Source organism: Rhea americana, unplaced genomic scaffold (assembly GCF_003343005.1).
Source record: "Rhea americana isolate MKP2758 unplaced genomic scaffold, rheAme1 scaffold_567, whole genome shotgun sequence".
In the NCBI taxonomy this organism is placed as follows: Eukaryota; Metazoa; Chordata; class Aves; order Rheiformes; family Rheidae; genus Rhea; species Rhea americana.
The window spans coordinates 46,825-57,967 of NW_028186720.1; the positions used below are offsets into that span (position 1 = coordinate 46,825).

Below are 11,143 nucleotides of genomic sequence, written 5' to 3' on the forward strand. Positions count from 1 at the left end.
CCCCAGGTGTCCCCGCCATCCCCCTGTCCCAGCTCCCAGTGATCAGCGCCAGTTTGGCTCTGTGGATCTGCTGCCCTGGGAGGCTCCATCCCAAACTGGCGTCACACCCCGGGAGCGCGGCTTGGGTCGCATCCCGAGGCCGTGGCGCCCCTTGGGGCACACGTGTCCCCCTCCCCAGGCCCCCGGTGCCCCCCCAGCCCTGGTGGTAGGACTCACCCACCGGGGCAGATCCCCCTGGCCAGAGCCTGGCGTCGCAGGCCGAGTTGGGGGCTGAGGTCAGGTGGCCGCCATGGGCCAGGGGAGCCAGGGACACAGAAGGGGCTCCTGGAGGCGCCTCAGGCCGTGGCCAGGGCTCCAGGCCGGGTGTCACTTGCTGTCTCGTTGTCAGGGAGCTTCCTGGTAAAACACCGAGGTTGCAGCAAGATCGCAATGGCCCTGAGGGCCGCGGCCGGAGCTGAAGCTCATTGCGCTCAGCTGGCCACACCAGCCACCCTGCCCTGGAGGTCCAGGGGCTCTTGCTGTGTCCAGGCTTTTAATTTTGGGTCCTGGTGTTTTTTATAGAAGTGCATGGAGCTTAACTTTAAGAAAGAGCAGGGCAGTTCAGTGCTCGGACTCAGGGGATGTGGGGAACCTTTGGCCGTCACGTGTGGAGGAGCCGTCCCGCGGGAACGCGCTGAGCAGCGTGGTATGGAGACGGCCCTCTTCATGCTCTCTGCAGCTGGTGTGAGCTGAGCGTGCCATCGCTTCAGCGCCTTCCCTCCTCTCTCCTGGCAAACAGGCACAGGGATGGGACTYGGGACCCCGCTGCCCACTGCCTCTCCAACCTGCCGCTGTCCTGGAACAAACACCTCCCCAAAACACGGAGATTTCCATGCGAACCCTCGTGGCAGCAATCCAAGCTGTGGAGAGGAAGCTGGATTCCTTTGCSACACGGTTGCTAGACCTGGAAGGGAGAACAGGGGCAGCTGAGAAAAAAATACTTGACTGTGAGAAAACAGAGATGGAGTTTGGGAACCAGCTGGAGAGCAAATGGGCTGCGCTGGACACCCTCCTCCAGGAGTACGGGGTGCTCCAGCGGCGCCTGGAGAACATGGAGAACCTGCTGAAGAACAGGAACTTCTGGATCCTGCGGCTGCCCCCCGGTGTTAACCTAGACATCCCGAAGGTACGTGCCTCTTCCTTTCTGCAGAGCACGGGTAGCAGCGGGGTGGCCTTTTTCATTAAAAAAGCCTTGGAATTAGAGCAGTTTAGTTAGCTTCAGGGTGTGTGACTGCCTTCAGGAATACTTGAACTGCGAGGAGGCCATGCTAGCCATCGAGCCCTGTCTTTCCTGTGTTTGTGAGCATGTGAATTAAGATGCTCCGAGGGGATCAGTTAATCCCACGATGAGCAGGAAATGTGGTCAGCATCCCAAGCCTTAAATTGGCCCGCAAATCAGGGGCATCAGGGAAGCAGAGCACTCATGCCAGGATGCCAGGGATCCTTTCTTGCTTTGCCTGTGCTGCCACCCTGGTCACACTGTTCCTCCTGTCTCTCCAGCGTGGAGCCCATGTCTCTTGAGGGATGGGATTGTCCTTTCTAATGCTGGAGCCRGTCGTTCAGGGCGGTGTGGGCGATGCCATTTCAAGGAGCATCTGCTCGCTCCCTTTTCCCTGTGCCATATRGCCTGGGACAGGCTGTTTGCTTTCAACCCTTTGCAATGGCCAGCGACAGCTGGGATGYCTCAAACTGCAACAAAATGCCCACTGGCAGTAGGCAGAGGGAGACTACAGAGCACGTCTGTCCTGCTGTGATGTTCCTGGCCAGGCCACCACGTTCTCCCTTGGCTGTGCTACTGTGAAGTCCCCTGGCACCAAGCTCCTCTCTGTTCCCAGCAGGGCTGTTTTGCCTTGCTGCCACAAGGCAAGGCAAAGGATTCCTCACACCCAGAGGACTACCAGCACTTAAATCAAGTGTCAGTGCTGCACACACAAGTGCTAAGAAACCCTAGAGACTCTCTGTAGGAAACTGAAACGTAGCCCCAGCTGAATGGAGCTGCAGGTATGTTTAGCCTGAGATATGTCTGTCTCTTTTCCCTCAAATGCAGGGCCTTGTTCTCTTTAGTGCTTTTGCGATGTCCTTGATTAAAACTACTTCAGAGCTGCAGCACTGCACTCTTATTGCCCCTGTTCTCCTAACTAATCTTTGGTTGCAGCAAGTGCACACAGGCCTTCTTGACACTGCTGAGATAATTTCCTCGAGTCCTGTGTGCTTGTCTGGCTGCCTCTTGCTTGGTCTGTGCAGYAGGGCTTGGGCTAGTGGGGTCCCCAGATGTTGCAGCAACACATGTAATCCCTACAAAGAGGGGCCTGCAGTCACCTTGAACTGTGCTGCTGCTGAGTTAAGAAGGGTAATTTTTGTACTGGCTTTCCTGCTAGCAAATCCAACCTCTTTTCCATTCCCTCCTGTGTCTCTTGTGTGTATAAATACTGGTTAAGCTAGAGCACAGAGCARTGCTGGAGTGGTGATGTGTTTTCTCCCCGTTCTCCACGTTGGTACCCAACGATGCTGAGCTGAATATTTGCTTTCAGGTCCTGGCAGCATTTGATGACAGTACAGTCTTCCCTCAGGAGGAGCGGGGAGGCCTGGAGCACCGGCAGGAGGAGTGGTACAGGAACGTGCTGAGAGGGAGCTGCGAGCCCCTGATCTCGCTAGGTGAGAGCCGGGGTGAAGCCTCACTCCACGAGGCTCAGGGGTCCGCTCTTTGTGTGCTCTCAGCATATGTGCAGCACACGCAGCTTGACCCTGCCACCCGCCACGATGTCGCAGTGGCGAGTGTGACCCTCTGTCCCTTGCGCAGAGCCCTCTCCGGGCTGGCTTGGACCCTAGCGTGACATGGGGAGGGGTCTGCAGGGGAAGGGTCTTGCTGTGCGGTGTGTGAGGCGTCCCAAAGGAAAGGGGCAGGTAACAGTGGTTGCTGCTGCCCGTCCCTGCGGGTGAGACAGGCAGCCACGCCGCACGGCCGCTCCTGGTCCCAGAGGCTGCCAGAAGCACTTTCGTGGTGGTTGCATCTACCCACCAGACATGTTGCCTCTCCCCACAACCCTATTAGCACCACAGGCTGTCGCCACTGCAAACCCAGTTGTGACCTTGCTTTGGCCGATTGCTCCATACCTGTTCACTCCAACGAGGGGTTCTGAACTGTGACTCTGCCTTTGCTTATCCGTGTCGTGTCCTCTCCCATGAGCAGACTACGCCATTTCCAAGCCCGATGTTCTGTCTCGGCTTGAGCGAGAAGAGCTGCGTCGGCAGGAGCGACCCGGCCAGGAGGSGAGAGTGAGCTCGGCAGACCCCAGCGCAGGTGAGGGGCGCAGACCTGAGCTGTCGTGTCAGTGCGTCCTGCACGCTCTGGAGCCGCCTCTCTGGGATCACCTTGGCCACCCAGTGTGCGTCTCGAGCCCTCTCGACTGCTGTGATGCTGCAGTGCTCCGGAGCGCTGGGTTTTGTTCCCTCTATATCCTCTTTGAACGCAAAGCAGGTGGTTAAAGTGTTCTCCTCCAGCAGACTCATTACAGATTATTCTGAGTAGTTTATGGAATAACTTCCCAAAAGTATGAGGTTTACAGGAGCAAATAAGCAGGGATGCACAGCATGGTGTAGGAGCTGTGCAGATACTGGCTGTGCAAATGCACCTGGGTTTGGTCCCTCTTTGGCCTATGGTCGTTTGGACCTGGCATGCACGGGGGGAGCAGGGGGAACAAGAGGATTTTGGCTGGATTAAATCCAGCCAGCCCTTTCTGCTACTGGGATCTCCATCAGAGGCTCTGGGTCAGTTAGATGGGTGAGCCTCTGTGTTGCTGCGGTGCAGAGGAGAACAGTCTTGTTCTCTGATGGTCAGTGACTTCATAKGGAACTTAGCTTAATTTCCACCTCCTCTAACAGAGCCTCTGAGCTGCAGCCTGGAAGTCTCTCTGCAGATCAAGCAGGAGGAAGAGCAGGTCGAAGAAGATCAGCACGATGTGGAAGGAGATGCTCAGGATACACCCGCAGGTGGGTGATGGGCCCAGGTGGCCCTAAACACTGCAGAGAAGCTCCAAAGCAAGAGGGCGAGTAAGGCTCTGTATGGCTAACGCAACATCAGCTCTGGCCAGCGAGATCCCACAGTCACCGCTCCCCGTCAGACTGGGGCTGGCCTTGGCAGCGCTGCGTTCCCACAAGGCAGCTCCTCGCTGGGGCAGAGCTCCCAGACCAGCTGCCGCGCAGGCCGGAGGAGACCGACAGGAACCAGGTCACGTTGTAGCTCAGCTCTGTTCACAGCTGGCCCTCACTGCTGATCGGGGTCCCCAGCGCTGCCCTGAACAGGGGCGCACATCAAGCGCAGGCCTCGACCCTGCTCAGCTGCTCTTGTCCCCCCTGCCCTCCTGGATTTGCTGCCGCTGCTCCCGCCGCCTCTCTRGCGGGACGCTGATGTCCAGAGATGCAGGGACGCCCTGCACGGCTCTCTGCAGCCCTGCTGCTGCACTCAGCACTGGCCTCGTGGCTGGGCAACACAGCTGCACTGTGTTCCTCCACCCCGGGACCCCCGTGCAGAGGCCAGGGCCCCTTCACACTTAGGCCCTTAGTTTCCCTGAGTTTGCAAGTTCTCTGAGGTGTCTGTGATGCCTGGGGGCCGCAACACCGCCCAGGCGGAGCCGCTGTCAGCAGCGTGTGACGTGCTGGCGGCYGTTCCTGCCTGGTCCCGGTGTCTGACGTGGCCTCTCTGTTGCAGCAGCAGGCTGGCTGCCCRGCTGGGAGAAGGAGCAGGGCGCGGAGCGGGATGTGACCCGGCTGGAGCCCCCCCAGCCTGCGGCAGGACGGCTGGACGGCAGCGTTTACCCAGGCACGCAGCAGGGCCGGGCAGGTGAGACTCCGCAGAGCCAGGACACAGCACAAACGGGCCCAGCCCCGGAGCGACCTGTGCTGCTGGAGCGAGGTGCCAGCACSGGGGGAGCCGCGGCAGCGAGACTGTTCCCGTGCTCGGCCTGCGGCAGGAGCTTCAGCCGCCAAGAGCTCTTCGGCCAGCACCAGTGCACGGGCCCGGGGCAGCGCCCCGAGGGCCTGGTGCCGCCAGCCAGCACGGCCAAGCCCGCACGCGCGGCCRGCACGCGGGCCTACGTGTGCACAGAGTGCGGCAAGAGCTTCATCCACCAGTCCACGCTCACCACCCACTACCGCACCCACACSGGYGAGAAGCCCTACCCCTGCGGCACCTGCCCCAAGCGCTTCGGGCGGCTCTCCACGCTGCTGGAGCATCAGCGCACCCACACTGGCGAGAAGCCCTACGCCTGCGGGGAGTGCCAGAAGCGCTTCGGGCGCCTGTCCACGCTGGAGCAGCACCGCCGCACGCACACGGGCGAGAAGCCCTACAAGTGCGCCCAGTGCGAGAAGAGCTTCACGCGCCTGGCCAACCTGACGGTGCACCAGAACACGCACACTGGCGAGCGGGCCTACCAGTGCGCCCAGTGCAGCCAGAGCTTCGCCCAGAAGCCCTATTTCCTCAAGCACCTCCGCAACCACTCCCGGGAGAAGCTCTACGAGTGCTCCGAGTGCACCAAGAGCTTCGTGTGCCACTCCTGGCTCCTGCGGCACGCGCTCACCCACAGCGGGGAGCAGCCGCACCGCTGCGGGGACTGTCCCGAGAGCCTCGTGCAGCACGAGCACGCCCTCAAACACCAGCGAGTGCACGGTGGGGGGTGCCCCTGCCCCACAGCCCCCCGCTGCCCGCCGGCACCCCTTTCCCACGAGGGCATGGGTGAGGGCCAGGCTTTTTCCCCGCCAGAGCACACAGGCGCTGCGCTATCCATGAAGGTAGAGAGTACGGAGTGACGATGGGGACACAGGGRCGGCTGTCCTGCTGTCTGCCCCACCGCATGCCACGGGTGTTGCTGTGCAGACTGCAAGCGCGTCTAACTGCGCCCCGGGGAGAAGCCACGTGAGGGACTGATGCCCTAGGGAAGGTGCCATGGTGTTGGGAGTGTTCCTGCSCACCCGTGCAGGGTCTGTGGGGTGGGGGCTGTGGCTCATGCGGTGTTGCTATGCTCTAAGCTGCTTCAGCTGTGAATAAAGACGCTGGGAAGGTGGCTGGAGCCTGCCCTGCTGTCAGGGCACTGCAGGGAAGCGGGCTCATCCCTCGGGCTGGCAAGACCACCACGGAAACACCTGGAGGCTGAGGGAGCCGGGCAGCCTGGCCCACCTCCACCCACGCGCAGGCTGCCGGCGGTCACCAGCGCACGGAGGGTACTGCAGCCTGCGGAGTGGGAGCAGGGACAGCCTGGCGTTACGGCAGCGGGCGCGGGAGAGGCCGGGGCGCGGTGGGGGAGCTGGGGCAGAGCCAGCAGCCCCGGCGGGCCTGAGCTTTGCCGAAGGCTGCAGGCCCCTCGCAGCAGTCGGGGACGTGGGCGCGGGCTGAGCTGGGGTCAGTGCTGCAGGAGGGCCGGGACCCCCTTCCTCTCCAGCCTGCCCGGCAGGGCCAGGCTGTGGCCTTCGTGGGGCTGCGCAGGGCCTGGCCTGCACCCAGCCTGTGGGAGAAGCAAGCTGCTGCCCTGCGAGCTCGAGAACGGCCCAAGCCGCTGTTGCACCCCGGGCACGACAGCACAGCAAACGCCAAGCAGCTGCCCAGAGACCGCTGCATGGACCAGGGGGGCTCTGCACGTGGTCCCAATCCTCGGGCGAGCAGGGACACTTGGCCCCCCCCGGGACAGTCCTGCTGCTCTGGACACAGCTCCTCAGCTTGCAGGAGGGCAGGGAAGGGGGCCCCGCGCTGCCCCACCAGGCTCCTGGGGGCCCCTGAGCACCCTGGGCTGGGCTGGAGTGCAGAAATCGAACCCTGGCCCCAACCAGCGCACATGGGGCAGCGAGGATCGTGCAGGGAGCTGCAGGAGCTGCCCCAGAACCTGCCCCTCTTGCAGAGATCCCAAAGCTCGACAGGAGACCACATCACCCCAATCTTTTATCCAAGCCTCTTCCCAATTTGTCTGACRGCCCCAGCTGTCGCCCACAGCAACAGCTTTTCCGAGGGCCGCTGAACACCCCCAGTTGATCTTGTAGCTGGTTGTACTTAGGTAACCCTGAGTTCAACTGCACCACTCCCCGCTACACCGTGTCGAACACGCAGCAGCTGATCTTCCGCTGCCCCTTCCGTAAGGCAGCAGCACGATGTGACTTTGCCCGCTGCTGCCAAACCTCCGCTGCTTTGTCACTTCACCCCGCAGCGCGTTGCTCTGCCTGGGCAGCACATCAGATTCCCTCTGTCCTCGTCTTGCAAGGCAGAGTCCAGGGAGAGCCGGGCAGCGCTGCGCAGAGCTCTGCAGCACCAGCTGCGCTTGCACGTGGTGTGTCCYGTCACCACAAACCACTGCACTTCTGCGGAGCAGCCTGCAATCCCGCTGCCCCTTCCCTTCTCCAGCCCCTGTGCTACGGATTATCCTGGGTCAATCCCTTGCAGGGGCTGGTCTCTGGCTCCTGGTGGTGGTTCAGCAAGCTAGTCCCAGGACAGTTGGTAACTGCRTGGATCTTCTGGTGGTGGTTCAGAGACTGCCGGTGCCGGAAACTCTTGCTGCAGCCGGTGCACTGGAAGGGTCGCTGCTGCGTGTGCCGGCGCTGGTGCTCCTCCAGGGACGCCTGCTGGGGGAAGCTCTCCGCACACTCGATGCAGCGGTAGAGCCTCTCCCCGGCCGCGCTGGCCCGTGCGGGCCGGCCTGTCCACCCGCCCCGCAGCTGCACCCCGTGGATGCGCTGGTGCTTCTGGAGGTGATGTTTCTGGATGAAGCCCTTGCCGCAGGCAGAGCAGCGGTAGGGGCGCTCCCCGGTGTGGATGCGGTAGTGCTTGTTGAGGTTGGACTTCTCGTTGAAGCTCTTCCCGCAGGCAGGGCACTGGAAGGGGCGCTCGCCCGTGTGCAGGCGCTGGTGCCGCAGCAGCGCAGCGTGGTGGGCCAGGCTCTTCCCGCAGGCGGCGCAGATGAACGACCCGTTGTTCTTCCTCGTGTGGCTCTGCTGCCGCGCCAGGAGGTTCCGCTTCAGCCGGATGCTCTTCCAGCCCAGCGCGAACATGCGGGGCTCATCCCCCGCGGCGCACGGCCGAGCCTCCTCCAAGCTGGGCTGTGACAAGGCAGCTGCTGCGCTGGTTTCCTCTCCCAGCTGGATTCCCTGGGGCAAGGTGAACTGCTGCTCAGTCCCAACGCTGTGCCCGTGCTCTGTTGGGAAGGACAAGCCTGGGGCAGGGCGCGCTTCCGCTGGGACAAGCAGGGGCTTGAATTCGGGCTGGGCGGCGTGGTGTTTGCAGAGCTCCCCTAGGCCGTCTCCCGTTCCCTTCCGCTCATCTGAGCCAGAGTGACTCTCCCAGGGCACTGGCTGCTCCTGGCTCGGGGGAGCCTCCTCTTCCAGTCTTGCTGAGGATGTCCGTGGCCCAGCCGGGATTTCAGATCTTTCCTCCTGTGGCTGCTGCTCCTCTGTCTTGATCACRATCTTCTCACCTGCCGAGAGACAGCCGTTCATGCCCGGCAAAGGAAAACTCTCAGATGCTAAGAGCCCCAATTCAGGAGCAGGAGCTGAGCTTCCTCTGCTGCATGTTGGCAACACAAACCCCCAAATGTGCCACTAGAAAGCGAGCAGGAAGATTTTTTACCATGATCAAAGAGGGAGAAGAACACACGAGGCTGAGGGGCTCTTTGGCATCTTTTGGGGTTCTCGTGTTGAACTTCAGGGCCATTCAATGTCCTGACAATACAATAGTCTTAAAGAAGCCAAAAACCAGAGAAAAATATAAAGGCAAAGTTGAGGCTGCAGAGTCATTTGTCCTGGAATGAGTCTTTGTCAGAAATGACAAAGTTTAGTTGGGTCAGTCTGGGAAACAGGATCAAAACAAAACCTTCCAGGAGCAGAGATGAGCATCTGTCTGCAGTGAACAGCTGCGGAGCCACACTCATGCTGAGTCTGGCCACAGATATCCCGGCCTCTCTATTTTTCCACTCTCTTTGGCAAATGGATTGTTTTGGGATTAAAGATTGGGTTTTTAAAAAGGCCCAAATCACATGGCTTAATATCTCAACAGTTTCTGTCCCTGTGAAAAACTGGAAACTACAGGGATCTGATGCATTATTAGAGACACTGCTGCTGTCTCTAGCACGCAGGCAGGGCTGTGCTGGCCCCTCTCCGAAGGGTACGAGGCAGGATGCTTAGCAAGCAATATCTAACTCCCATCCCACTTTGGGCACGTACCAGAGATGTGGGAGCAACAGCAAAGCAGGCGCATTTAACATAAACCCTGCTTGGCTCTCCTCTGCCCTAGGAGAAGAGCATTCACTGTGGAAATTACAGATTTCTTTCTCTCTAAAGTGGTGTTTTTCCTCCTTAGTTCTTAATTTCCATTCACTCAGCCATCTAAGTTTCATGCAACCCTTAACAACCTCCAGGAGTTCATTTTGGCTTGTTTCTTAATGCTCCTTCTCAGCGTTCGCTGCTGAGCCGGAGCCGGCTGTGACAGCAGCGGTAACTCACCAGAGCCGCGGCGCCCAGGGACGGCTCCCTCCTCCGGCAGCCCCTGAGTCCTGGGACCCGAGTCCTCCCCGGCTTCACCTGGCGACGGCAGAGCAGGTTTGGAGCTGGTGTCACCCGGTCCTAGGAGGGAGGAAGCAGCTGTATGAACGGCTGATGCTGGGGACTGGCCCCAACCCCTTCGATGCATGAGGTGTGAGGTGCAGCCGGAGCTGGGGGAGGTTTGGAGGGGGCCAGTGCTAAAACACCAGCAACGATTGCTCGCGGGGACAAGGCCTCGCACTACAAGCGCTGAAGTCAGGGCTGGCAGAAGGCCAAATCCTGACAGTGCCTGAGGACTCTCTGCCCTTACTGACACCACTGCCAGGACTCTGTTTGCAAAGTGATTTTCTCTGGATGCACAGGCTGGGCATGGAGTAAACGTCATCCATGACCAAGGAGCACCAAACCGTAAATGGGAAAAGGCTTCACGTCTCGCTACCTGTCCTCCACGCAACACAACAGCCCGCAAACAGCCCGCAGCTAGATTCAACCTAGAAGCATCCAAAAAGCGAGCGGAGATTGACCCTCACCAAGAGAGACCACAGCCTCGTAAATGCCCTTCGTCGCGATCTTGTAGAGCTCCTTCTGCCGGGTGTCCAAGCTCCCCCACTCCTGCTCGGGCAGGCTGATGGCATCATCCTCACAAGCCGCCGGGACCTGAAGCCACAGAAGGTGTTTCTGAGCATCTCCCCACCGCGTTCCTCTCCCACCACTGCCACGACGTCCGCAGGAAGCCAGACTAGGAAAACAAAACGCAGGTCTCTCCTCCCCTAGAGRAGAGGGCCCTGGCGGACGCCGAACTCGGGGACCGGCCTCAGGCCCGCGGAAGGAGGCTCCCTCCCTCCTGCCCGGTGGTTTCCCTCCGTCCGCAGCTCCCGCTGACGACCGGTCCGCGAGCCCTTCTCCTTCCCCTTCTCCGCACGAGCCGCCGGGAGCGGCCAGGAAAGCAGCACGGAGGGCAAGGCCGCCTGCGGGGGCCTGGCGAGGCTGCGGGCGCTCAGGGCTTCCCTGCCTCGTCCCCCCCTTTCCACCGGGGACGAGAAGCGGCGGGAAGGCGCCCGCTCCGACCGCGGCCCCGGCGGGCCAGCCCAGGGCCGCCGGCAGAGGCGAGCGTCCCCGCGGAGGAGGAGGAGGAGGAGGAGGGCGGCCGGGACGCCCGCCACGCCGCTACCTGGGGCACGCCGCCGTTGGGGCCCGGGGCGGCTCTCCGGGGCCAGCCGCTCCTGTTCTGCAGCTGGCGCTCCACGTTCTCCAGGCGCCGCGTGTTCTCCTGCACGAGGGAGGCCAGCGCGGCCCACTTCCTCTCCAGCTGGCTGCCRAACTCCAGCACCGCTTTCTCCAGGTCCGTGATCTTCTTCTCGGCCGTCTCCGCTCGCCCCTCGAGGCTCAGCAGCCTCAGGCCCTGCGACTCCACCTTCCTCTCCACGGCCTGCACCGCGGCCACCACCGTCCACAGGGAGATCTCGGGCACCTGCAGCTGCTTCTCGCCCTCCGGCACCGGCACSGGGACGTGGCCGGGGGCCTGCGGGGGCACCTGCTGCCAGGGCTCCGGCCCCCAGTCCGGCTCCTGCAGCAGGGACAGGAGGGAAAA

General features: G+C 61.5%; 2 protein-coding genes across 2 annotated transcripts in view; one reads left to right on the forward strand and one right to left on the reverse strand.

The window, feature by feature from the left end:
• The window catches only part of LOC146587783 (uncharacterized), a 17,593-nt gene extending 11,495 nt beyond the window's left edge, over positions 1 to 6,098 (forward strand). Inside the window, exons 7-11 of the mRNA XM_085318990.1 lie at positions 734 to 1,165; positions 2,571 to 2,694; positions 3,230 to 3,340; positions 3,922 to 4,029; positions 4,748 to 6,098. Coding sequence (XP_085175116.1) covers positions 734 to 1,165; positions 2,571 to 2,694; positions 3,230 to 3,340; positions 3,922 to 4,029; positions 4,748 to 5,844 — 1,872 coding nt within the window. The 3' untranslated portion in view covers positions 5,845 to 6,098. The remainder of the gene's footprint in view (positions 1 to 733; positions 1,166 to 2,570; positions 2,695 to 3,229; positions 3,341 to 3,921; positions 4,030 to 4,747) is intronic.
• Positions 6,099 to 7,431: 1,333 nt separating this feature from the next.
• LOC146587784 (uncharacterized) overlaps positions 7,432 to 11,143 on the reverse strand; it is a 10,046-nt gene continuing 6,334 nt past the window's right edge. The window contains exons 6-9 of the mRNA XM_085318991.1: positions 10,724 to 11,138; positions 10,083 to 10,209; positions 9,514 to 9,633; positions 7,432 to 8,489 (exon numbers count right to left, since the gene is read on the reverse strand). Of these exons, the coding sequence (XP_085175117.1) occupies positions 7,432 to 8,489; positions 9,514 to 9,633; positions 10,083 to 10,209; positions 10,724 to 11,138 (1,720 nt within the window). The remainder of the gene's footprint in view (positions 8,490 to 9,513; positions 9,634 to 10,082; positions 10,210 to 10,723; positions 11,139 to 11,143) is intronic.